At 50.6% G+C, this 26,292-nt stretch overlaps 2 protein-coding genes across 2 annotated transcripts; both read right to left on the bottom strand.

Moving 5' to 3' along the window:
• Positions 1–394: 394 nt before the first annotated feature.
• TPPP3 (tubulin polymerization promoting protein family member 3) lies at positions 395–3,995 on the bottom strand. The gene is made up of 4 exons (XM_058813591.1): positions 3,948–3,995; positions 2,664–2,996; positions 1,479–1,632; positions 395–1,221 (listed from the first exon to the last, which is right to left on the bottom strand). The coding sequence occupies exons 2-4, from the start codon at positions 2,849–2,851 to the stop codon at positions 1,033–1,035; spliced, it is 531 nt and encodes a 176-aa protein (XP_058669574.1). The 5' UTR covers positions 2,852–2,996; positions 3,948–3,995; the 3' UTR covers positions 395–1,032.
• A 4,427-nt stretch (positions 3,996–8,422) lies between these two features.
• Positions 8,423–26,057, bottom strand: ZDHHC1 (zinc finger DHHC-type containing 1). The gene is made up of 11 exons (XM_058813581.1): positions 25,925–26,057; positions 24,596–24,814; positions 22,703–22,878; positions 21,983–22,084; positions 20,975–21,099; positions 20,482–20,640; positions 17,597–17,709; positions 12,738–12,823; positions 12,000–12,093; positions 10,941–11,049; positions 8,423–10,511 (listed from the first exon to the last, which is right to left on the bottom strand). Exons 2-11 carry the CDS (start codon positions 24,812–24,814, stop codon positions 10,234–10,236), a joined length of 1,461 nt encoding a protein of 486 aa, XP_058669564.1. The 5' UTR covers positions 25,925–26,057; the 3' UTR covers positions 8,423–10,233.
• Positions 26,058–26,292: the final 235 nt, after the last annotated feature.

Raw genomic sequence — 26,292 nt, forward strand, 5'->3', positions numbered from 1 at the left:
GCTCAGCCGTGCCCGGGGCCGGGCTCACAGCCCCACACGCGGTTCCCTGCACTCTCTGAGTGACCATTCCGTCCCGTCCCATCCCAGTCCATCCCATCCCCGTCCCGTCCCATCCCATCCCGGAGCTGCCGTGCCGCCCTGGAGCCCGGCCTGTTCCCAGGGATCGTTACCAGGAGCTCCGCGTGTGTTTGGTTGCAAACAGAGCAGCAGTGGGAGCCAGGCGCTCATAGTGTTTGTGTGCCTGCGGTTGCTGAGGCAACTCGGGGCCAGCCAGGAGCTGCCAAACCCTCGGTGGCCGGGCCAGCTCCGGCACAGCTGCCCCGGGCGGCCGAGCCCCCTCTGTCCGGCCGGGCCGTGAACGAACCAGAGCGGAGCTCAGTGCGGACGGGGTTTATTGCAGAGCCGGGTTACAGCGCGGGCCTGCAGCATCCTTTGGTTTGGGCTTCACGAAGGGAGCGGGAGCCGGCAGGGTTCGGGTCGGAGACCTTTGCCGGCGGCCCGGCGACACCAAATGCCGCGGGTGCATCCCGGGCTGGGCCGGGAGCAGCCCCGGCACAAACGGCACCGCAGGGTCTGACCTCGAGCGCCGGGGGGCGGCAGGGCCGGGCCGGGCAGCCCCAGGGGAGGGCAGGAGGCGGCTGCGGTGGAGCTGCTGCGGGTTAAGGCAGGTCCCGGAGGGAGCACAGCGGCGGTGCCCGGTGGGACACGGAGGGTGCCCCGACGGCCGGGGCTGAGGTAGGGCAGGTGTGGGTGCCGGCGGGCAGGGGAGCCCTGAGGAGCGGCGCTGTTAGTGCGGTGTGGGCTGCGGTGACAGCACGGGGGACACGGAGGGGATCACAGCACGGGGGGGACGGACGCAGCGCTGGGGCAGAGCTCTGGGCCCGGCGATTTCCCCGATCCCCCCAGCGCCGGGGGCCGATCCTGCCAGCCCGGGCCGGCCCCAGCCCCAGCGCAGCCTCCCGGGCCCACTCACGGGCACGTCCCGGGGCTGTGACCGAGCCCCCGGGCCGGGGGCACCACGGGCACCCCTCCCTACTTTTTGACTTTGGCGTCGTAGGTGCCCGCGTTCTTGTAGGCACTGACGTAGCCGCTGGTGTCCACGATGTTCTCCCGGCCGCTCTTGCCCTTGCCCTTGCCGCTCTCGTCGAAGCGCTCCTTGTGGGAGCCCGTGTACTTGGAGGTGTCCGTCAGCCTCTCCACGGCTCCCACTGTCTTGGCTTTCTGCAGTGGGACATGGGACATGGGAGACAAGAAGATGCTCCATCCCCTTCCCACACAAGTCCCATCCCTTCCTGCCCCACACAAGGTCCTGACCCCCACCAAAGACTCTGCTGTGCCCCCCGTGCCCTATGAGACCCCCAGGTCCCCCCTCACCCAGGGCCATGGGGTCTCCTGGAAAGCATCTGCACAGGGGGCAGAGCTCCATCCTCCCCTCCTGCTGACCACTCCTGCTCCACAGCCAGGGGCTCCTCACTCACCGTGACACCCACGTTGATGGGCTCCTTCCCTGCCACCAGCTGGCAGATGGCTTCATAGGCCTCCTCTTTGCTCTTGTCCTTAAACCTCTTGGGGGCCAGCTCCTCCAGCGCCTTCTTGAACTCCTCGTAGTTGATGACACGGGCTGTCTTCCCTCTGCAGGAGCAAAACTCAGGCTGTCACCAGCACATCTTTGGGCTATGCCTCCAAATGGGATGAGCGGCATCAGAGGGACCCTGACTTTGTCCTACCCTCACCCACTTCTGAAATTCAGCTACAGCTGAATGGGCTGGGCACAGCTGGTGCTGAGCTCCAGGAGCTTTCCAGCCACATGCTGCTGGAATCCCTGTTACCAAAAACCAGAGTGCATGGAAGTGCTCTAGGACTTGGTGCTGGTGTCAGGAGAAAAGTGCATCCATCCCCACTGCTCCCAGCCTGCCTGGGTTGCCCACCCCACTCTCTCCCCCAGCAGGGATCAATCCTCCAGTCAAATTTGGAAGGACATGCACAGAGCATCTCTCCCCTGAGCTTCTGGTTCTCATCTCTGGGCCAGCTCAGCAACCTGCTCTCCTGCACCCCAAAAACCTCCCAGTGCTCAGCTCCATGTGTCCCAGCCCAGGAACATGGGAATTCCTGGAGAGAGCACATGGAGGAAGCTGGTTCTCCACCTGTTTCCACACCCTAGTGTGGAGCATGAAACATCATTGTGTCTCCAGGGACCCTAAAAGCAGTTCCAGGAGCCTTTCAGACCTTCAAGTTGCCCCTGTGACTGCCGTGGACCAGGATCCTCCCCAGGCTTGGGCGTTGGCTGGCCAGGCCCAGGGAAGGGCCACATCACACGGGACAACCCTGAGCACCTTCCTCTGCTCCCTGTGGCACCTCCTGAGAGATGGGAACCCGGCAGAGCCAGCCAGGCCCACCCCAGTTCTTGGAGTGGGAGCAGGGGCACAATCTCTGCACCAAATCTGAGCCTCCCACCCCCAAATTTGGGTTGATTTATCATTGGGTCTTGCAGAGGCAGCCACACCTCCCCCCTGAAGGTGGGACACTGCAGGACAGCTCCCCCAGCTCTGTGACAAGCGGGAAGGACAGCCTGGGCACACAGCAGGGGGAGCAGAGCTCTGTGGGGACCCCACACCCAGACACCCACACCCTGCCCGTGCTGCAGAGGCATCCACGTCACTTACTTCACCTTGGAGAAGACAATGTCCACGTCGGTGCTGGTGACGCTTTTGCCGTCGGTGACTTTGCAGTCCTTGCACAGCTTGGCCCAGTTCTTGCCGTTCATCTCCTGCCCCGTGGCCTTGGTGTCGCCGTAGATGGCGAATTTGCGGAAGCTCTCCTCCAGGGACGCCACCTCAGCGTTCCCGGCCATGGGGCTGCAGGACGGGCCCGGCACACCCAGGCTCCTGCAGGCGGCACGGCAGAGCTCGGCGGGCTGCTCGAGGCCCTCGAGGAGGAGGAGGAGGAAGGCTGGCGAGGGTGGAGGCTCCTCAGCAGGATCGGGGTGTTGGCAGCACCTGCGGGTGAGGGGCGAGGGCTGGCAGCAGGCTCGGATGAGCCCCGAGGCCGAAAGCCAAGAACGCGCCTTGGGGAATGGAGGCTGCTGGTGGAGAGCTGTCAGCAGCGACGCTGCCGGCTCCGGGGCTGGCGGGGAGTGAGAGCGTCAGCCTCAGCCCCGGAGTGAGAGCATCAGCCTGTCCCTCGGGAGCCCTCTCCGGGAATGACGCAATGCGTCCGCCTTCCTCCCGCTCGCTCGCACATCGGGAGAAGCGGCCCCGCCGCTGCCTCCAGCCCCACCTCTCCCCTGCCTCCATCCCCTGTGCGGAGCTGCAGCACCCCGGCCTGCGACTGCCCCGGGGCTGGGCCAAGCGTGATGCCCTGCAGGGTGACAAGCAGCCAACAAGTCTCTGTTCCCCGTGGTGGCACTGTTGCTGCTGCTGTCCCATCCCCGCTTGCCATCGCCTCGCCAGCCTCGCCCTGGCGGCTCAGCATCCCTCACCCACAGCATCTCGGCCGGGACTGGGCACGGCCATATCTGGGGAGCTCCAGCACCCAGGGGGTTCTCCGGCACCCCGAGGGGCAGAGCGGGTGCCTCGCCCGGTGGGTGCCCGGGCAAGAGAGGCTGGCGTGGGGCCCCGGAGCCTCGGCGAGGGCCGGGGAGTGGTCCCTGAGACCGTCGCTAGGGAGGATGGGCGTTGCCTGGCGACCGTCGCTAAGGAGGCGCGGCGGGGCGGGGATGCCGCCGGTCCCCTCTCGGCCTCGTCCTCCCGCGGGTTCCGCAGCCCCGGCCCCGCACGGCCCCGCGGGGGCACCGGGGCTCTCCCGCCCGCCTGGAGGTCACTGCGGGTGCCGGGGCAGCGGCGACCCCCGCCCGCCCTCCCCCCGGGTTTCCCCGCTCCCTTTTTCCCCGTGCAGCGGCCCCGGGACGGGCACCGCAGGGGTGCGGGGTCCCGGTCGCTCGGTCTCACCTCCCGGTCACCGCTCCCCTCCCGGCGCCGCGCTCTGAGGCGGGCGGGGGCGGCCCCGCCGCCTGTTTAAGGCGCCGCCATGGGGACGGGAGGGGCCGGGCCGCCCCCGCCCGCCTCCCCCGGGCCGGGCACGGCGGGAGCGCCCTCGGGGCGGGGACAGGAGCCCGGGCCGCGCACCCGGACCAGCTCTGGCACCCGCCACGGGCCCATGAAGCCTCTCTGCTTCCCCCTGAGACCCGACCGGCACCTGACCCGGCTTTCCTACACCCCACAAGGTCTCTCCATCACCCCACAAATCCCCAGCATTGTCCCACAAGGTCCTTTAGCACCCCTCGGGGCCCCACCGTAAACCCACGAGGTCTCTCCCCCGTCCCCTCAGCACAGGCTCCCCCTGGTACCCCGGCTGTGCTTTACCCTGCCCCACACAGTCACCATGTCCCCCATAGAGGAACGCTGCCCAGGCTGAGCAGACAATGCCAGCCCCTCTGGTGTGACCGTGGTGAGCACCTGTGGCCCGGTGGGACACCCTTGGAGCAGCCCCATGCCAGCACTGCCCACCCTGGCAGCCTGGAGCGTGACCACAGCAGGGCTCCCTGTGGGTGCTGAGAGCTGAGGCAGTACCCAAATATTGTGGTTGTCATGGAGCCCCAGCACAAGCCACATCTCTTACTCACTGCCCCACCTCAGCTGTTTGCCCAGAGCCTGCTTTGATCCCCGTGCCCTCCTGGCATCGCTCGGGGTGCAGGACATCGTGGGTGATCAGCTGCAGCACCAGCAGGAGCTGTGCAAGCCAGGACACACAGTGTGAGATTTGCTGCTGCCTTGGGGGTCCTGAGGACAAATCAGCAGCTTTGGGGACTGGGTAGTGCCTCAAACATCAGTATTTGGCACCCTGTGCTCTGTCTGCCCTGCTCCCTGTGCAGAGAAGCTGCAGGTTAAGGTGCCCCCATGGCTGAGCTGCCCCAGGGCATCAGTTCTGCTTGTGCACCCAGAGCATCTTGCTGTGGGGCACAGCCCCAGTGACAACCTCCCTCACTTGGCTGAGGGGTACCTGTTCTCTCCTGGGACACTGCTGCCTGTTCTTGATTGGACAAAGCCATGAGCAGCCCACTCACACTGATTCTCTCTTGGACTGGGGTCTGGAGACCTCCAGAGGTAACCAGCAGCCAGCTCTGGGAGTTTGGGATCACTAACTTTACCTCTCACTTCAGAGGTGAGTGCCAGGGCTGGTGCCAGAGGCCCCAGGTGTGTCACAGCCCCTGGCCCCTTTGGGTGGGCCCAGCTGGTCACACACACAAAGGACCCCACTTCATTATTCCCCCAACCAACCCTGTGGCCCCTCAAGAGCTGCTCTTTCACAGCCGAGCCAGAGTGGCAAGGACATCTTGGAGGGGACAGTCCAGAGAGGGAAGGGCAAGTGTGGAGGCTCACCTGATGCCAGAGTCCAGGCAGATCTCTCTAAGTGTTTTTCTCTCTCTGGATTGTCCTGGCAGAGCTCAGAGATGGCCAGAGAGCCTGGGAGCTGCATGGAGCAGGTGGCACCAGGAGGACTCTCCTGGTCACACATTCTCCTGCTCCTCACAAACTGTGAAAGCAGGTTCCAAAGTGCAGAGGTCAGAGCTGACAGTGCCTGGCTGAATTGGGAATTTTAACCAGCCTTTCTGCAGGCCAGCAAGGACCCAGGGGTGTGATCCCACCTGCAGGAGGTAGGGAGGAGCTGTACTCTCTGTTTTAAGGGCAAGGGAATAACTACTGCCACACAGAGGAGGGTGGTTAGGTCCTGATGAAGGTACAACCTCCTCCTTAGCTTGCCCTGCAGCTCCCCACCAAAGCAGGTGTCTGGCTCTGCTTCCAGCTGACAGCTCCAGGTAACATCAGCTGGAGCACCCAGCAGGATTTGGCAGCCGTGGGCAGCGTGGGAGCCTGGATGCTCCGAGCCAGCAGCAGGTGGAAAAGGACTTGGACATGTGGGCAGCTCCTCTGTAGGAGCTTCAGCTGCTGCTGGGGCTGCAGAGCCAAGGAGCCGAGCAATGGCACACGGGGAGAGCCGGCTAAGGAAGGGGGCGCTGAGCCGCGGCTGCTGAGCTGCCCACGGGCTCGGGTTGAGCAGGTCGGATTTCGGTTCCTAAGGGCTGGGGTTTGTTGTGCGTTTGCTGTCACCATGACAGCCCTGTTGGGATGGAGCGTGGTCCTTGGCCGGCTCCCGCTGTTCCTCACGCAGCCCGGAAAAGGAAGCCCGCGAGGAGGCCGTGACTTGGTCCGCAGCCCGCGGCACGGGCAGGAACTGAGGGAGGTTCAGCTCCTGTGATGCGATGGAGGAGCAGGCACCCGGCTCAGGGCTCAGCTCGCCGGGGCCTTTCCCTTCTAACCGGGGTCAGGATGTTCCCAGGCTATCTCCTGCCCCAGGGACACAACGAGCCGAATACCCCAGCGCTCACCCGGACACAGCGAGGCTCACACACAGCTGCAGCCCCGAGGTGCGGGCTCGGCCGCTTCCTGCTGAGGATGCAGTGTCCCTGTCCCACCCCACAGAGAGCTCGGGGTGCTGTGACTGCTCCGGGTGCAGCTCAGAGCTTGCTCGAGGGCACAAGCACAACCTCCGAGCACCCTGTGTGCTCACCCCCATCCTCTGCCCCTCGCTTCCCCCAGGCTGGGCACCGCAGTCCCCCGGGACTCATCCCGTTCCAGGAATGAGCTCTGGCTCGGCCGTGTCTGGGGTGGGATGAGGTTATGCGGGAGCGCCGCTTCTCTAGCGCGAGTTGCTACAAAACAGAAGGAAGTGTTTCGGAGGTTGCGCAATATGTACACGGTCACCCCAGCAACAGCGTGTCCACAAGGCATTAGCGGGGCTTAGCTGCGGCTGCTGAGCGCGATGGGGACCGGGCCGGGCCGTGCCGTGCCGGGTGTGCCACCGAGCACCAGCTGCGGGCGTGCCATGCACGGCTCCGGGCACAGGAGAGGGGGAAAGCTCCATCCCCCGCCAGGAATTTCCTTTTGCCCACCCTGCAGCTCAAGGCAGCTCATTGAGATGCTCTCAGCACGTGTCAAAAGCAGTGCAGGAACAGAGTCCTACAAAATCATTTCCCAAAGGAAGGTCCCCTTGACTTCAAAGAGGAAACAAAGAAACTTGAGCCAGGCTCAAAGATGAAAAGAACCACGACGTGCATCCCGTGCCAAGGTGGAGTCTTGGAGCAGGCACTGCGGGGCCTGGCACAGCTGCCAGACAGTGGCCAGGGACCATGACATGATTTCAGAGGATTATGGAATGCTGTCATGCTGCAAATCATTGCTTCTTCCTAATAGAAAGCCACAGTGTCTTGTGGTGGAAACAGCTGGTCCAGAGCACTGCCTCCAGCTGGTGGGAGAGTTTACGCCCTGGCAAAAACCTTTTATTTATTTATGCTGGAGAAAGTGCTTGAGGATGTCAGAGCTCAATTTGTCTGCCGTGACAGGGAGCTGAAGCATCAGGACTTCTGCTGTCAGGACCTTAACCCAGCTTTCTTTATGGCCTTGGGCTGCAGCCTGTGGTCATTGCAACCCTCTGGTGCTGAGCCCAGGACTGCCCTGCCCATGCTGGACCCTGCAGCAGCACCCCAATGTGACTTTTCCTTCTGCTTGCTGCCACAGGTCTGCTATGGACATTCCTCATGCAGAGCAGCAGAAATGCCATTGGCACTTGAACCGGCAGGGTATCAACATCAAAGGCCCAAGAGGACAAAAGCAAGGTTGGGAAGGAGAGTCCAGGAGCCAGAACTGTCTCAGCCTCACCATTTTCACTCTTGGGTGCTCACTGTGCATCTTCAACAGTGCTCTTTGGATGTGGTTGTGGCAAAAACATAAACTCCAGCTAATTTCAGTCACCATGTGGCACAGACAATCCTCCTGCTGCTCTTGAGGCTTAGGAGATCAGAGCCCAACCCTGGCAGTGCTGGGAGCCCATCCTGCTGGAGCCTGGCTCTTGGCTCAGCACCCAGCTGCTCCAAGGCACGGACACAGCCTTGCATGTTTGGCAGTCTTGAGTTATTCAGCAGAGTGGAGCAAACGATGCAGCTGAAGGCAGCAGAAGGATGTGCCTGGACATCTGATAGCCCAGGAAACCCAGCTCCCCTCAGCCCAAAGAGCACAGCAGCCTTTCTGCAGCACAAGGCAGAGCTGGCTGGGCTCCTTCCTCTGGTGCTCCAGCACAAAGACCAGGCTGGGGTACACAGCTAAGGGAGAAGATGTTCTGGTCCCTACCCCTCAGGGAATACACTCCCATCTAACACCCAAAAGGCCCTGTGGAGAAGGGACTGCTGTCACCCCCACATCAATTACAGTGCTGAGCCCTTCTGGGACTGCAGAGGCTCAGGGAGAAGTGAACCCAAACAGCCTGGGGATCATCAACAGGGCAGAGCCAGCAATTGCTGCAAAAGAAAGGAGGAAACTATTTAGCAAAGAATATAGAAAATTTTATTGTGGCCAGAGCTACCAAAGAGCTCCATACATGATTTTGGGACAGATTCTGCATGGACAGAGTAAGAAAACACACAAGGTCTGCTCAGGGGCACCTGCTGAAGAGGAATTACCAATGCTTTCTGGTGGAGGGGCAGCTGGCCTTGGAAAACCATGAGCCCAGCATTGCTGCAGGACACAGTTTCCTTGGATGACAGCAGACATGAGGAGAAACAACAGGAAGGGTTTTGTCTAACTGGAGCCATAGGTGAGCAATGCCCTGGTCTCTGCAGACACCCAGTACCATGTCTGCTGGTCCACACTCACCTGCTTTCCCAAGGGTCACACTGCCAGAGGGCACCACTGGCCACAGCAGGCAGGGAAGCTGCAAGGAGTGTGACCACAGGCCAGCCCTTCCTGCAAACTGAGACAATGACTTCAACAGCTACATGAGACTTGACTTTTTCTGATCAACAGATGGTGTAAATTGATGAAGAGTCAAAGCTCCTCATCCCAGTTCTTCCAGGAGATAAAAATCACACAAGAGAAGAGTGGTAAGGCAGCCCTTTAAAACACTCCCAGGTCTTTCTCTCAGGCTAGACTCTCCCATCAAGGCTGTGAGTCCAGCCTGCCTGTCCCATGTTGACTGTGCCCAAAGAGCCTTTGGCCCCAGATCCCTGTCCTGCTCTGACCCAGTTCCAAGGAATGCTTGCAGACTGAGATAGACAGAGGGAGAACAGCTTACCTTGGCTCTCACAGCACCATGCTTTGTCCTGTCCTTCCTTAACCTGCACCCACCATAGGCTGCAGAAAGGTCAGTTGTGCCTTCCATGCATCAAAACATTTTGAGGGTTGATGAAGACTCCCCTGGCTTCCTTTCCTTTGCTGGTGCACCTGTTTGCTCACAGCACCAGAAGTGTGCTGTGCTGGGATGTGCCTGGAAATGTGCATCCAGCCATGCCAGTGCTGCTGCTCAGGGCTGTGCCAAATCCTGTCAGACATGGCCATGCTGGTGGCTGCTGTCTGGGCTCTGAGATCAGCTGGCTGCTAGGCAGACTGGGCTTGCTGAAGGCCCAGCCTCAGCACTCAGCCAGGAATCTGGAACAGGGCATGCTGCCTGGGGAAGCCACGAGGGCAGGGAGAGCATGATGGCAGCCCAGACAGCTCTCTGCAGCTCACCCCCAGCACAGGCTGCTGTGGCTCAAGGCACTGCCCATGTGCCCCACTGTCTGCTGTGGGATCTTTCTGCATCACACACACCAGGCTTGGCTGTGGGCTAATACAGATCTGGCAGGCCAGGAATTACAAAGGTTTCAGGCCCTGCTGTATCCCAAAACTTCTGATGAGAATGCTGCAGGGTGGGGCACCCCAGGCTGCTGGGAAGGGGGAGCAGGTCAAGCTATGCTGCCTTCCAGAGAAGATGCTGGTGGTGGGCTTGGCTTGAGAGTGCACAGTGGAAAGCGGTATAAGGGATGGGACAATCCTGAGGTTACTCCCTGACCACCTGCTGAAGCTCCTGAGCATGATCCAATGACAGGGAGTAGGCAGATGGAAATACAGCTTTCAGGGAGCAGGGAATGGCAGAGGTGTAGCCTTGTTCTTCCCCTTACACTCTGCTGGGAACTTACTGCAGTACCAGCATGCAGAGGGCCAAGAGGGGTTGGCCCTTTCCCAGGCAAAGTTGAGCTCTCAGCGCTACCTCAGGTTTGCCACCTTGCTGCCTCCTGCCTTTGGCTGAGGATGAGAAATGTCCCACTGCAGCCTGACAGCCCATGCACAGTGAGTGGTGAGTCCTGCAGGGCTCCACCCAGCACTAATGCTGCTCCCAAAGGCCATGGCTTTGGAAGGATGGTCCCTAGGCTGCCGTGGTGCTTGTCCTTATGTCCTTTGAGCATGGATCCTGTGTGCCCACATGCTGCTTGCTGGTGCATTTTCTGTGGTCAGGCTCTGATGTGCTCTCACTGGGCTGGGGCTGAGGGACAAGAGGTTCTCCACTGCTCTTACTTACAAACACAGCAGGAATCTTAGAAAAAAGCTCCAGGTCTTGTTCCACATGTCTGTCCTGCTGGCAGCTTCTCCTTTTGACCTTGTGCTCAGAATACAGATTCTTCTTCCTGACTCCTCTGGGATTGTCTGTGGACAAGGGACAATGTTGAGAGTTGCCTGAGTTATTCTTAGGAGGCCATTGAAGGACTGGGCTCCCAAGGCAAGTCTGAGCCACAGGAATCTCATCCATGGACTCAGCAGACTGTGAGTGATAGTGAGCTGGGGGTGCTGCTGCCTGGATGAGGCCCATGCTGCTGGGGGACACAACAGCTCTCAGAGGAAAAGCTGGCACTAAGAGCTGAAGCCTGTGGGAAGGTGAGGTGGCAGCAGCCATGGCTGGGAGCTCTGCAGATGGAAATAAAGGGAGAAGAAATCTTAAGGAGAGAGAGATCTCTCAGCCCCACAAAGACATCAACAAGCCCAGGAACTCTGCTCTGGCTGATGCACTAGTGTTAAAGCAAATCATACATATATTTATGCAAGATTCAGTAGAGGAGCTGACTGGTGCACTCTCACCTGATGGGTGATCTGGGAGGGAGAGCTGAGGTGTAGCATGTTCTTTAGATCCACTGTCCATTGCAGAGGAAGAAACTTTCTGCATTTTCTTTCTTCTTTTCTTCTGCTGCTGTGAAAGCAAGTAGCCCAAGAGAAGGGAAGTCACTCACCAGCCCAAAGTAATGAGATGTATTTTTTGTTACCTCTTTTTAATTCTTCCTACTTTGAATAACAAGCACTAGGCATAACCAAAGTCCAAGAATATTTTATCAATAAAGACTGAGATACTACAAAGCAGTAACAGAGAACAGGGATTTAATGAACACACCCCCACACTATCTGCATACAGTGACTCTCTCTCTGTGTAGGTAGCTGGAAGCTGCTGTCTCATAGAGCTGGGGGTTGTATGAGACACTGGCCACTTGCATTTGTAAAGCCAAACTAGAAGAGGGAACCAAAACTCACACAGCACAGAATGTCCCAAGAAAGGGACAGTCCTTGTCCTAAATACAGTATAGATGAAAACAATTTTTTCTTACCATCTAGATGGCAAGACTGATTAATAAGCTTGGAGGAAAGAGGAAAGGCACTACCACCTGCCATCTGAGCAAGAGGAGAGAGCATCTGGATGCAGATACCTGAATATCAGGAGCCCAGTCTGAGACTTTGGAGAGCTGTTCCACACACTCCAGCTCCATATCCACACACACGTTTCACTGGGAAACTGCTTTATTTGAACATTTAAACTGTTGGATTTTGCTCCACAGAAACACACAGAGCTTCTTACAAAAAAGCTGCACAGTCAGAGTCACTGAGCTGCACTGGGGCAGCAAGGCACTGGATTACAGCTGTGTTACAGCTGTGAGCTTATGAGGGGACTGGAGGACAGCTCTGATTGTGCCTGTGAGCAGGGACGGTAGAACATCACCTGGATTTGGTGACTGCAGGGCACAGCCACACTCACTGAGGGGGGCAGAGCCTGTGTGAGCAGGGTAAGCACAGCCTGCTCTAGAGTGAGCATGCCTGAGCACCTGGGTGGGTTGTGAGCAGCACCTTGGGTGTGGGGTAAATCCTCCTTACCTGAGAAGGGGCCACAGACTGAAGAGATGGGGACTCAGGGGATGAGCTCTGCTTGGGGTCACCCTCTTGGTTATGGACATAGAGCTTTGGAAAGCTAAAAACACAGCAGACACACAAGGTGATTCCCTAAGGCAGGACTTAAGTCTGATGCCCTCTTTGCCGGCACACACAGATCAGGCTGATCACAGCCTCCTCTGCCTTACACAGCATTCCCAGCAAAACTGCAGGGGAACCTCTCCTGCACAATTGTGTAAAATAAGAAGGAAATCCCCAGGGACACAAGTTAACAGGAGAGGACTAATTAAGAGTCAAGGATTCTGTTTTCCCATGAGTGCTTGCCTGTGTTATAAATTTGTAACTGTTGTGATGCATTTCTTCACAACCTGAATTCATGTAATTATAATGAGCTCAATAGAGGAGTTACAGGACAAATCAGCCAGCCTTAAAGTAATTTTAATATAAAACAACTAATAGAAAGCAGTTTGCTATAAAATATTTAATATAAAACAGCCTAAACAGAATAGTCTAGGAAAGATATTTTCCCAGGAGAGGGAAGGCAAGTATTCTTGCAGGTATCTACCCTCCTGAAACTCAAAGATTTCACCATGCCTTGCTCGAAACACTGGTGCTCCCTATCCTTCTAAGTACTTTTGTCTCAGGGCCCATTAATGACCTTGATAGCAACTTCCCATTCACCACAAATGATGCTGGGAGAATCTTTTCCTTGACTTTTCTCACCTTTTTCCTGCAGTTACTACTGAGAACTCCTCTACTCGAATTCCAGGGTCTGTATAGCCAGGATTACCTGACAATAACTCTGCTTCCTGGAAAAAACAAAACAAACAACATCTTCAGACTAATACAGAGGGGAGAAGAGGGATTTTCATTACAGATGTACTCTTTCTCCTTATGCCAGATATCTTTTGTGCCTATTGGTAGCATAGCAGGAAACTGAAGCTTAAGAAGATAAAAAACCGAAGACTGGCACAATTAGAAGTCCTTGATTAATTTGTTTAGTCCAGTCAGTATTTCATATGACTCAAAACCAAATCACACTTACAGAGATCAGCTTAGTCATTTCTTGGGAGCACATTCAAAATACCACTTAAAGCTTCCATTAGTTACACAGTCCAATCTGAGGAGCTCTGCAGTGAATGCAAAAAATGTCTTTTAAATGCAAAATGGAGGTGAGGAGAATGGAAGCATTAAATATACAGGAAAAACATAAAGTGTTTTCTATTTCTTGTGTGACCCTGCGTGGTTAAGACCTGATTTTTAAAAATGAGTGTGATGTATTGTTTATTTGCCTCAGGTATGGATGAGCTCAGAGTAATGACAGCTGAATTTGAAAACTGTATATTTTCAGAAACATCATAAGAATAAGTCTCCTAAATCCAAGTGCTGCATTACAGGAAAGGACCCCAGTTCTCCCTCAAAAGCACCCAGTTAGGATGGTCAGAGTACCAAGGGATGAAGAGTATGAAGCCCTGTTATCAAAAAAAAGATAAACCATGCTCAGAAGGACCTGGACACCACTTAACAGCTGCTTTTAAACTTAAATAATCATCAAGACAACTACTTCATAAGTGTTTCACTGTGCAGTGACTATAAAGATATTTTAAAGTAACTTTTAGGTTAAGATGGAAGGATCTTAAATATTAACTTTTAGGTTAATATTTAAATCTTAACTTTTAGGTTAAGATTTAAACTGTGATAGGCATTAGCTTCAAAAATAGCTAAAACAAGCTCATGAAGATCTTTTTTCTGAAGAGCCTGATCAGCAAATTTGAGAAAATGAAGTCAAAGTTGGACACGGCACAAATGAGCTCCTGAGAGATCCAGGGCCTCTGCACTTGAACAAATTCATAAACAATCAACAAAAGAGCAGAGCAGTGAGAAGCCTGGTGATGACACTCCCTGATGTCAGGCATTAAAAATGAAAGCCAGCCACAAAGAGCTGCGGAAGATCTTTGCAATATTGAATTACAGGGTGCTAAAATGGCACAAAAAATCAATATTGCTAGAGGTAAAGATGGACAGTGAAGCATGTGGGAAAAGCAGTTTAAACTTTAAATACAGAGCAACAGTCTCTGAACTGGAAAAGAACCCATGGAGCTGCACATTCAGTGACAGGCAAAAAATCATTTCAGATGTTAGGAATAAAAAGGCAAATAAAAGGAGAAAAAAAATTCAGCTATTTTGTAGGTGGTAACATAAAATCTAAAGGGAATTTGTTTATAAATTAAAACCATGTCTTTCTGATTTAAAAATTTATCCAAATGCAAGATTAATAATCTTCAGAAATTTACTACATGTATTGCAATTGGAACTTGAAACTCAAGTCACACCATCACTCATCACCAACAAAGTGTGCACAATGTCTCCTCAAGCTCCTTGGGACATTTACAATCAAGATTTACATTCAGGCCTCATGCACCTGAGTCACAAGGGAAGGAGACCAGACACAGTCTTGTGTCACTGTGAGTGTACAAGGAGGACATGCAGGTCTTTTCAGAGGGAAGCAGCTCATGGCTGAAATGAGCTGCAGCAGGAGACATCCCCCTGCACAGAACAACTGAAAACAATCAGGACTCAATGTCCACAGCACATAAACAGGACTGCAGGACTGGCATTTCAAGGGAGCTTAATAAATGATTCATCTTGAGAATAACATGGACAATTTCTTTCCAAGCAGGGAATGAAAGAGCCTTTTACATCCATTTTGTTCATTTCAGCCTTCTATAAATAATGTAGACCCAAACCAGCCACATAAATGAAAGTAAAGCATTAGAGCTGACTATGAAAACAAATGAGACTCAATCAGTAGAAAATACAATATTCCCTCAGAGTGTGACACAAGCTATAGCCACAGCACAGAGCCCAAGCCTCCCTCTGCTCCCAGGCATTTAGCAGGAGAATCAGCATCCTTCCTCTGCAGCATCAAGACAAGGCAGCCTTTGCAGCTGGGCTGTCAGAATTCAGCTGCTGCTCCTGCTGGAAGCAGACTGCTGGGCTGACACACTGCCCAAGTTCTGTCCCTGTGCAAATCCTGGCCACATTCACCCACTGCCAGCTGTGACCACCCCAAGGTCCATGGTTTACAATCCCAGGATGGATTCAGCCCCCACTGCAGCTGCCCTTATCAACCACTTCAGTGTCAGGAGTGCCCTGAAGTGCTGTCTGCCTGGAGGGGAAGCAGAATTGAACAGGAAAAAAGAGTTCTTGTCCCAAGGAAGGTGAGTCTGTTGCAAGTGTTGAGGCTGAGAGTGAAGACTAAGTTTATCTTAGATCAACATTGGAAGAAAGCAACAATTCTGAAAGTGTAAGGGAAGCTGAGTAAAATATGTGTTTAGTATTTAAAATCAAACCCCACCAACCTGAATCAGTTTCCAAAGCAAGTTCAAAGCTTTAGGAATGTGCGAAGAATCAATCCCAGCTGGCCTCATATGAAAGCCAGCTCCCTGGCATGAATGCAATTATGCATTAAAGCACAGGGTTTGGTTTAGTTTATATTTCTTTGGACTGCAAATGACTGCAGAAAAAAATGGTTACTTGCACATCCTGCTTTAGGTATGGTAATAGAAGCAAAGGCTCAATGTGCCCAACTGTTCTGCATTTTTTGTGACACCTGAACCACTTAAATGTGCAAAATTAGGGCTCTTATTTTGTAGATCCTACAAGTACATAAGAATCCTTTATCCTGAACAAGAATCCTTTAACTTGAACATAGCTGAAGACTTAACCACAGACCAACATGGAGAACTGAAGCCAAAACCAACACCCAAGCTTGAATAAGGCTCAAAAACAAGCATTAAAGGGGAAATGCATGTTTCTTCTTAGTCCCTAAAATGAATGAGCAGTTCAGACAAAAGTGGGAAGAGGATGATTTCCATTTTATGCTTACAACGTGTTGGATCAATTACAAAGGGTTGCAGTGTTCAAGCTAAAGAAGGCTGTATTCAACACAGCTTACAAAAGGCAAGTCACTTGGTGTCCTCCTACTCCAATCTGTTTGTTTGTGTTTATCTCTGGTTGCTATGTAAAAAACAAGGAAAATCTAGTGGGTTAACATTTTTCTTAACAATGTTACTGGGCATCATCCAGTCTTTCTTGTTCCCCAAGGTCCTAACTGCAGTCCTGAAACATCAAACTCCTTTTCACCCTGCTCCTTCCAGGCTTGCTGCTTCAAATTAACCATATTCACACATATCTAGATAACAACCAGTGCAGACAGGAGAACAACACAGGACAGGAGAATGCCAACATCCTAAAAGTGCACACACACATAAAGTGCACCCCTGTTTGAATACATTTTCAGTATCAACTAAAATTGAATAACTACATTATTAGAGCTAATGCTTTATTATTGTTTTAATCTTCATAGTAAGCAAAGCTCTGTGAAACAAAGTGCCAAATATTTTTGTTGTTATGGAAACCTCTGTTTAAACTGAAAGTTCAACTTTTCCAAAACAGTAAAAAATATATATGAAAAGCTAGGGACTTCATATTATAGAAAAGTGAATGAGCTCACTTTCCCCTTTGCTTTGATAGGGAAGAACTATGGATGAATCCAGAGACATCCTGGTATCTCTACAGAGAATACTTGGAAGAAACTTATATTTAATTAATTTCTTATTAAATACAAAACTGTTTGTATAGTAGATAACTTACTTGCATAAAATGAAAAATTATACATGACTGAGAATCACAGAATAATTTAGATTAGGAAGAATTTTTGGAAATTTCTGTTTAAGCCCCTGCTGAAGTCAGTAAAGAATATGTTCAGTCAAAGTTTGAGTTAATCCAATAATTTATCAAAATAAATTACACTGAACCTCTCAATTCAGAGCCTGATATACTTGCCTCAGCAGAGCCTTAACAGCATTTAAGAGCTTGTAGAACTCTTTTTACAGAGATATAGATCAACATCATGCTAATAACAAGGATCCATACCATTGTACAGACTAATTTCAAAGAAAAGCAGATATATGGGTCATTTCTGAAAAACTGCTTTTAAGATGGTTAAATTACTGCTGCTCAGTGATTAGCCTCAGTTTCCCCAGCCCTAGAGCCTGTCTCATTTGAAGCCATGACACAAGGCCCCAAGATGTGCAGTGCCACCCAAACAGATGGTCCTGTCCTTTTCAGGGAAAGGATTCTTCCCACTCTTCAGTCACCTTCCTTTGTGCTGAGCCAGGCATTTATGTGACTACTTGGTGAACCAATTGGGAGGGAGCTGGGCCAGCTCAACTGTTTTTCTAATAAAGTTTATTGTTACTCAGATGAGTTCCCCCGCCCTGTCCTAATGAACAGCTGTGCTGGCAGAAGAGAGGAGATAGTGCAGGGCCCAAAACAAGTGGTGGAGGAAGAGAGTGGGTGGGATTGATTCCTTTGAAAGCACTGCTTGCTTATACCTAAAGTGTTCATGGAATTACAGGCCTTGCACTCTTTCACATCCTACTCAACTCCATCAAAGTACCAAGTCCTATCTCTGGCAGCTGCCTTTAAAATATGGAGCACAAGAAAGTGAAGCAAAGTTTACACAGCAAACAAACAAGGCTGGCTTTGGGAAATGGGCTGAAAAGTAGGATAAGCACCTGACTGGGTCTCACTTGGGAGGAACAGGACTCCTGTTTCTTGTCCACCTTGTCTGGCTGCTGCTGGGGACGCTGCTGCAGAATGTACTCATACGTAGTCAGCTTGTGCCACACTGAAAGGGAAGAAAGAGACCTGTCAGCACAGGAAAGGCCCCTCCCTGACTGCACTTACACAAACAGGCTGGATAACTATACCATCAAATAGTAACTATAAACATGAAGAAACTCATAATCCAAGCCAAAAGCAGCTGTGCTCTGTACATCCTACTATATCCTTTATTGTCACCATCACAATGCTTTCTTATAGTCCTGCTATTCTAAAGTGTCCTAGAATGGTACAGCCTTCTATACTATAGTCATTTGTTCAGTTCATTTCAGGGCAAATCCATTATTCCTGTCTAAGAGGTTTAACATCTGCATTGTACAAACAGCTCAGTGAGCAATCAGAAGGTATTGCAGAAGGTGGTGCTAAATGGAGAGAAGAAATGGAGCAGGTCAGAGTGCCCTGCAGTGATTGAGACACTTAATGTGCAAACCAGTGAGCATCAAATGCACAGCTTGCCTCATGCCAAACAGATGTGCCCAGAGTTCACATGTCCCTGACTTTATGAGCTCTCCAGGTGCCCATGCAAACACATCTGCTTCCATGAATGACCAAAAGCATGGGACACTTCTGAGCAACTTGGTTTCTTCATGAGACCCAAAGGAGTCCAAAAAGCAGCCGTTCTTCCCATAATGACCTTAAGTATTTTTAGAGAATAAACCCAGAAATGGATGCTGAAAGGTTTAAGTGCACAGCCTGATGGTTATTCCTCCTTTTTACAGGAGTTAAAGCAGATGCCTAGGATCAGCTGGACTAAAATCCTCCCACTGCCCGAAGACATTTACATCACTGATATCTTACCTCTCAAAACCATGCCCTTCACAGAAAAGTGGGGGAGAATCACTTTATGAATAAATAAAAATCACCTTATGAAGGAATCACAATCACCTTATGAACAAATAAAAAATCAGGATCCATTCAGCCAAGAGAGAACACAGAGATGAATGTGAGTCTGCAGCCAAGTGATTACTTAACAGGTACAGCGCAGGGTGCTGGCAAGTGCTCCTAGAATGGCACCCTTTGCTTTCTTTGAAAAACAGAACATTACTTCATAAGCAAAGGCCTATTATCCATTTTTCATTTGGATTTTGTTGGTTTCTGAATACTTACAGTGTAACTTTTAAAATATTTTAATAGAGCTATTTAGTTGAAATACTACATTTTTGGCCAGATAACACTGCAGCACATAATGTGCAAAATATAATCAGTGTGTGAGTAACCCTATATGCTTTCCTATATTCCCTACTATTTTTTCTTTTTATTCTTTTTATTATTTTTATTCTTTTTATTCTTTTTATTCTACTTTTATTCTAATGTACTTTTATTATAATGTAATAATGTTGCTAATTATAATTAGCAACAATTCTGTTTTCACGTAAGATGGAAGATAAAGAATTAAAACTGGGCCAAAAGTAGAAGTTAATTTGGCTCAAAATTTATTCTGAATGAGGAAAAAGAATCACCCTAAGACAAGAGCAGCAAAATCTCCCCCAAGCCCAGAGCACAACTAGTGGCACACACAGAGATTTCTGTCTGTCAGATAAAGCAGGTCATTATCTCAGGCAGGGAGCACCCTCTTGTGGAAGCTGCACACAAGGACAGGATAAATACTAGGATTAAACAGAATAATCCTTTTCCATTCAGGAGAAACCTTCCTGGACCTTTGTTATGCTTTTTGTCTTTAAAAAATGCTAGATCAACCTTTCAAATTTCCAGGCAGTGCCATTAACCCAGAAAAGGCAATTGTCAATTCTGCCAAGGAAGTGAAATTGCAGCATGCCCAAACTTCAGACAAGCTCAAAGAGGCTGTAGAAGAAAATGATGGTCAGTGTCCTCACTGGGTGCACTGTCCATGCTAGCTGGGAACACTCCTTATCAAACACCACACTTCAGCAGTGTAACTGTTTTGCTTCTGGAGCCCTGCTGGTTTGTGCTGACCTAGTTTGTGTTGGCATCTGCAGGTCTGTTAACTGAGAACCTGAAAATCCATCCAAGGATCCTCTGTAACCTCTGTCCTCACTTCTCTTCCACCACATCCCTTCCTTCCTATTTCTGGCACCACCAACTGCTGCAAATGTAAGATCTTTCCCTATCATGACTTTCATCAGCAGCCAAAAAGCATTGGCTTAATTTTAGATGATGGCTGAAAAAAAGTTTTTGATGCCCATTTCTACATAAACAAACATAAATATTCTTTCTTGCCAGAGCAACAAGCAGCAGATCTAAAGAGAAGCCTTTCTGAAAGCCTCTTCCTCTGGATTCCACAAATCTTCTTGTATCAATATGGTAAAATTTCCATAAATTCCAAAAATTTCCTTAACCTGGATGGCAGTGCTCCAATCAGAAATTCAGCACCGTGCATCCACATTTCTCTGGGGTAAGGGAAAAATACAAGCTCTTTCACACAACAGAAGTACTGGGGAGCACTGTGAGGAGACTCACAAAGGCCATATGTGGGGTTAATCTGAATCTGCCATCATTGGCACCAAGCTGGGATGGACCAGTTCATCCCACTTGGCCTCTCCAGTACCCTACCATGTGCTTTCAGTTTCAGGACAACATAGCTTAAACAGGGCTGCAGAGGCCCAACACAGGCCCCGCATTACACAAGCACTGATAAGCCTACCTGGTACAGGGGGGAATTCAGAAATATAATGTTAAATCCCAATTTTACACAATGGGTGCATACTAGTGACAAGGATGAACACCCAGTGAATGCAGGATGAGCAGAAGATAAGCAAAAATGAAATGGGGGTATAGATGACAGGAACAAAACACCTACAGAGATAGATGTGAAAGGTCAAGAGGTGGCCCAGCAGGATCATGGTCACTAGGCTCAGAAGAATGAAAATCCCAGCTGTCACCAAAATGGCAGGTGCCCGAGTCTCAACAGGAGATGCAGGAAGAAACACAAACCAGCGGTCCATGTGGTTCCTCAAAGCTGTAAAACAGAGTTGGAGATAAGTAGATTGCCCAGATATGAATTATCTCTAAATAAACTTTACAGCTGAAAATCCTGTTAACTCAAAAGTAGCTGCAGACCCATTGTGCACTGGAGGTCTAAGAAATCCAGTGTCTGCAGGGCTTTTAGGAAGAGCAATTAGCTCTGTAAGGAAAGACATTCCATCTAGCTGAGCAGAGATACTCCAATAGAAATATAAAATGGAAGCAGTAAGGAATGGAATTCCTCCTCAGTGGAAAAGCTGACAGAATCCAAACCCTCATCAAGACATGCTGGCAGATCCCCAGGATGCTGATGTGGAGCACTGCAGTACCATCAAAGTGCTGGTCAGAGCGAAGCACCGCGGGGTCCACGAAGAACTCCACAAAGACGTAGAAAGCGACGAGCAGCAGAAGCCCCAGGCCCAGAATGGCAGACAGCACACTGTTCAAAAAGAGCCTGCCAGGAAAGGGAGAGCTCTCAGTGCCTTCAATAACATCACACAAACAAATCAATATCCCAGCCTCTAATAAACAGAGATAGAGGCAGCTATCTCCAATTACTGTCACGCTTTCTTACAGTTCTGATAGATACTGGTGAACTGCTTTACTTATTATTTGTTACTCTGAGGGACTAAACTGTGACCCTTTAGTGCAACCATGGTTACAAAACAGTAGAGTATATCTAGGACAGACAAAGATCTCCCTTGCACAAAATCTGAAGTGTAGTATGTGTCAAAGGCAAATCCCTTCCCAATCTGCTTCACCAGCCATCAGTGTAACACAGCACCCAGGAACAACACCACTTTGCTTTCCATGGGTTTAAGTGCAGGAAAGTAAATTAAGAAGCATCAGTGACAGTCTCCTTATTCTTATCTCAGACCTGGCATGGATTAGAGGTCCCTATATGCTGCTGTGACTCCTGCCAACTGGCAAGTCTTGCAGGGAAAGCTCGTGATCTGGATGCAGGTTGTTTCAAATTGGAACAGCACCATCATGGTTCTATTCCTACTTCAGCTTTCAAAAGCACTAATGACACTCAATTAACATCCTGTAAGCATCTCCTAATACCAAATAGTAACTCTATGCTCTCTGTTTTTACTTACAGATGTTCAGCTACAACATTCTAAGTTCAGGAATTTTATCCATGGTTATTTGAATGATTATGCTTGTATTTTCCATCTAGTTTTCTCATGACTGATTCTATTCAGCCAGGGGATAAAAGAAAAATGGTTCTGCAAGTCTAAGTACAGACTGGACTGAGATACAGGAGAACCCTGGAAAGAGAAGAAGCCACATTATTGATGCAGAGTTGTGCTTCTGCCACAATGCCAAGCTCTTACCAGTAATTCCTCTCTCCCACACAGTTGTTGAGCCATTTGCAGTGATGATCAAAGCCACACACACACTTGTTGCAAGTTCCACAGTGCTTTGACTTGGCACTCCTGCCAAGGAAAGGGTGGCATTAGCATGGCAGCACCAGCTCATTACTGTGACTTTTCAGTGACTCAAACACAGGGGGATACAGCAGCAGAGATCCTGATAACAGTGAGTAAACCTTCTGCATCAGGAGTACTTCATCTCCCTAACTTATCTGTCACTGCTGCACCACAATCCCAAAATTCGCTTTTCAATGCACTGCATTATTTCTAATTTGGAGATTGTTGAATTCTTATTTGAATTCCTTCAGCAATTCTACAGAGCTTGGTCTTAATGCCTGCCCTCCAAGCATTTCCTGCAACTGGCCAGCATCCAGCCAGAGACAAACACACACACACGCACACACAATTTACACACTGATAGGTAAAACACCAACACCCAGGGAACATGGCACACTACAGCCTTCTCCACACAACATGAGCAATGAAATAAAACACAGAACCTTGTGTGCACATTTGGCAGAAGGCCCCCACCCAACTACCTGAACCCTGCCACAGCATGAAGCTTAACTTGCACTGTAGCAGTTCAGGGGCTCAATTTCAAATCTTATAGTCTCACATCAAAGACTAATGGTGAAATGCAATGGTGAAGAAGACAGGGCAGGAGAAAGAAGAGCTACTTACACATCCACATCACAGACATGGCAGTGATGGTTCTCAATGACATGGGCGTGTTGGTTACGGTTGAAGGTGGCCAGAGGCCCCAGATAGTTTTTTTCTCGCACGTTTGCATCCGCAGGATCAATTGAAACTGCAGTAAGATGAACAACTAAATGGTAGATAAAACACACTCCTGGACACTGAAGTACACAGTTAAGGATTTAACATGTCTTTTAATCCTTAATACACAAACCCCACACAGACGAAAAATTTGCAGCATAGAATTAGAAATTCCTATATAACTGATTGCAGCACATTAATCTGAGCTCCGTTGATAGAGATGTTTGCCTTGTAATAAATATCCCTGGAAAAAGACAACTAAATCTACAGGAACATCCCTCCTCACTATGAACTACTCTGCCTTGCAGAAGTGCCTTTCCTAGCACAGAATATCTTCCAAAGTTACCTGTACTTACCAGAACCTGAGCACAAGTACAGGCTGCTGACATAGGTCCAAGTTTCTCAGTCCATACAAACTCCTTGGAAAGGAGTGCACATGCCCTTTTACTGCACCAGACTTTCAAGAAAAAAAAGGTCACATCAAGTTGATTACCTTGCTTTCCTTTTCCTTAGAATCCCAGGGAAGAGGAGCACACCTTTAAAGCAGGCTCCTACAAAGGATCCAGGGTTTGTTCATTGTTTCTATACACCCAGATGTGCACATCATTAATCATACTAAGACCTACAGAAAATAGATCAGTGTAGTAAGTTAAAAAAGGAGGCTTCTGAGAGGTCCAGCTCACTGGAGATCTGATGGCTGGTGAAGCAGATTGGAAAGGGATTTGCCTTTGACACAAAAGAGACATTAGTGCTTTATTAACTGGAAGTAAAACTTGAGGAAATATTAATTAAGAGTTTAATTAAGAGTAACTTTAGATTGCATTAAGATATTTGGTAAGCAAATTCACAAGGTTTGAACTGTGATAATATCAAGGACTTGAGCAAGCTAAGTAGATGCTAATTATATTAATGTCTAAATCTTGCAGGTGTGAAAACTATAACAATAATAAGCAAAATCATCCCAAACATATCCAAGACTTAGAGGCATCTGTGTCAGATGTACAAATGGTGTAAGTGTACACCCCATCCCTTTAGAACAAGGTCTGGTCTTGAGGAATTTCCTTCCCTGGGCAAAGGTGATATTACAGTGGCACTGGGAGTACTGGGAGCACTGGGATCACTCCCCAGCTGCTGCAGGCTGAACAAGCCAAGGGTCCTCAGCTGCTTCTCCTCTAGACTCTTCACTGCCTTTGTTAGCTGTGTACTAAACTGCTGCTCCTGACTGTCCCATAAGAGACCTCTCCCCTGAGGTTCACACCACACCACCTTGTGTGCCACTCCCAGATTTTCTCCTGAACACAGGAGAGTGCCCAGGGAGGAGATCCACTGTGAGCCACCACAAGCAACCCCTGATCCAACCACGAGCATGCCAAGCTGCCTTGCATGGCTCACCCAGCCAGCACAGAGAGGTGGGGCTGCCTTCACAACAAGGATGTTTCAGGAGGGGCTTTTTTGTATGACTTCCCTCAAACCCTGCAGCATAGCTGTAGAAGAATAATATAAAGCAAAGGAGACACACAGGCAGAAGCAAGCAGGCAGCAGAAGAGCATTGGAGGCAAAGGCAGTAACCTTAATGGAGAGTGATGAAGCAGAACATCAGTGACCTAGAGTGAGGATCTCAAAGCAATTGGTTTTTTATAATCAGGAGATATCCAAGATGATAGTGACAGTTCAGAGAAACATTCTGGCTCAGGTGCTTCTCTCCTATGCTGTCTGTGCTACCCAACAAGTGCTGTGTGCTAACAAAGCCCCAGGGACAGTTTGTACCGGCCCTGCTCCCTCTCCATCCAAGGATACGATGTAACCCGCGGGCAGCCAGGGGCGGGGCAGCAGGGGAACCAGGATCCCAAAGCCAACCAGAGCAAAGAACAGGAACAGCAGCCAGGCAGTGACCTGGAACAGGTGCAGGGGCCAGCTCCAGCCATTTCTTCGAGCGCGTTGGACCTTCACCTCAGGGACAGCTTCGCTCAAATCCTCTGGAGCTATCTTATTGTGGGGTTTATTGCAGATATTCATCTACAGAAATCAAAAATGGAAAACAAAAGGATGTGAAATAAAAGTGCTGTGACTGAGCCCTGGTGCTAGAGAGATGCTCCAAGGCAGACAAAAATGATGACACATGTGAAGAGAAACAGCTCGGAGCTCAGAAGCAATTTCTCCTTTTTTATGGTGGATCATTAGGTGCTGGTTTTCACTTGCCACAGGGCCAGGAGAGCTTCTAACAGCAGAGATTTGGGCTGCTCTGCTTCACAGAAAACTTGAGCTAGCAGGGAGAGCAAACCAGGCAGGAGATCAAGGGCAGCATCACAAAGCCAGCACAAAGGAGCTCTGCTGGACCTGAGCTGACTCAAGGTACCTCTGCACCACTCCCACCCCTCCTTAGTAACTAAAGAGGATTTAAACTAACATCTAACATGACAAACAACTTCAATTAGTGTGATTAACGTGCACAGGAGAGCGATGAAAGAAAAGGAGGAGGTCTCTGGCTCACTTGTGGTATTTTTGATAATGGCTCCAGTGCCAGAACAATTCAAAGGGCTGGAAGAGAGCAAGCACAGCAACTGCTGAAAGAGTGAGCAGGGCAATTCCAACCCTGGTATGCCAACAGCCATTCAGACCCTGGTGAAGGGCTGGAAATGTCTTTTTGGGTCAACTGGTAGAGGAGCGGGTAAGAACAGCAGAGAATATAATTTATGTTCATCAGCATGGCCTTATCAATTCATAGGCTGGAATAAAAAATTCCTAACTTCACCCTTTGAAGTAATTAACAGTATCTGCCTGCCTTCACCATTTAAGTTGCTACCTTGCAACTGGCTCATCTCTGATTGGTAATCTAAATCATTACCAGTCATGTCATCCTTTTCTCATCAGGCTGTAGAAAACTTGCTCGTGCATCACTTTGAGCTACGTATTACAAAACCCACAGTGGGTATGCCTGGCGTGCCCTTATACCCAGCTCCAGAAAACACTGAATATAAAAACCAGCATGAAATCACTATCAGGGTAGACAGAGAGAGAAGCACCGGGACGCAAGGGAGCCAGGGCTGGGTCAGCGGTTTCCCGGGCAGCCACTCTGCTGAGTGCCGCGTAGACCCCTCCCGCACTCCACCACCTCCCACCCCTCACCTTCTTCCCGCAGAAGCGGTGGAGAGCGGCCCCGGCCCCGCCTCATGCCCGGGCAGGGCGCGGGGCCCCCGGCCGAGGCCTCCACGGCAGCTCCCGGCGCCTCCGCGGGCCTCGGGCCGCTGCGCCCGTCGCCATGGCAACGGCTACGGCGGCGCGCAGGGGGCAAAACGCGCCGGGCGCGATCGTTCCTACGTGAGATTTCGTCCTGTACGAGCCCCGGGGTGAGGTCGTGTCACACCCAGGGAAACTCTGTCTGCGACACTCCCCAGCCTTCCAAGCGGCGACATGCCATACAGATGGGGCTGGAGATGCCCAGTGAGCCAGAGGTGGAGGCTGGTTGGGAGCTAAAGCCATCCCACTCCTGGAAA

Source organism: Ammospiza caudacuta, chromosome 13 (genome assembly GCF_027887145.1).
Source record: "Ammospiza caudacuta isolate bAmmCau1 chromosome 13, bAmmCau1.pri, whole genome shotgun sequence".
Lineage (NCBI taxonomy): Eukaryota > Metazoa > Chordata > Aves > Passeriformes > Passerellidae > Ammospiza > Ammospiza caudacuta.

Coding starts and splice junctions, on each gene's coding strand:
- ZDHHC1 (XM_058813581.1), bottom strand. CDS start 24,814: ATGAATATCTGCAATAAACCCCACAATAAGATAGCTCCAGAGGATTTG. Junction 21,100..21,982: donor GTGGGAGAGAGGAATTACTG/GTAAGAGCTTGG, acceptor CTTTCCTGGCAG/GCTCTTTTTGAACAGTGTGC. Junction 20,641..20,974: donor CTCTGACCAGCACTTTGATG/GTACTGCAGTGC, acceptor TCTGTTTTACAG/CTTTGAGGAACCACATGGAC.
- TPPP3 (XM_058813591.1), bottom strand. CDS start 2,851: ATGGCCGGGAACGCTGAGGTGGCGTCCCTGGAGGAGAGCTTCCGCAAA. Junction 1,633..2,663: donor ATTGTCTTCTCCAAGGTGAA/GTAAGTGACGTG, acceptor TTGCTCCTGCAG/AGGGAAGACAGCCCGTGTCA. Junction 1,222..1,478: donor CCATCAACGTGGGTGTCACG/GTGAGTGAGGAG, acceptor GTCCCACTGCAG/AAAGCCAAGACAGTGGGAGC.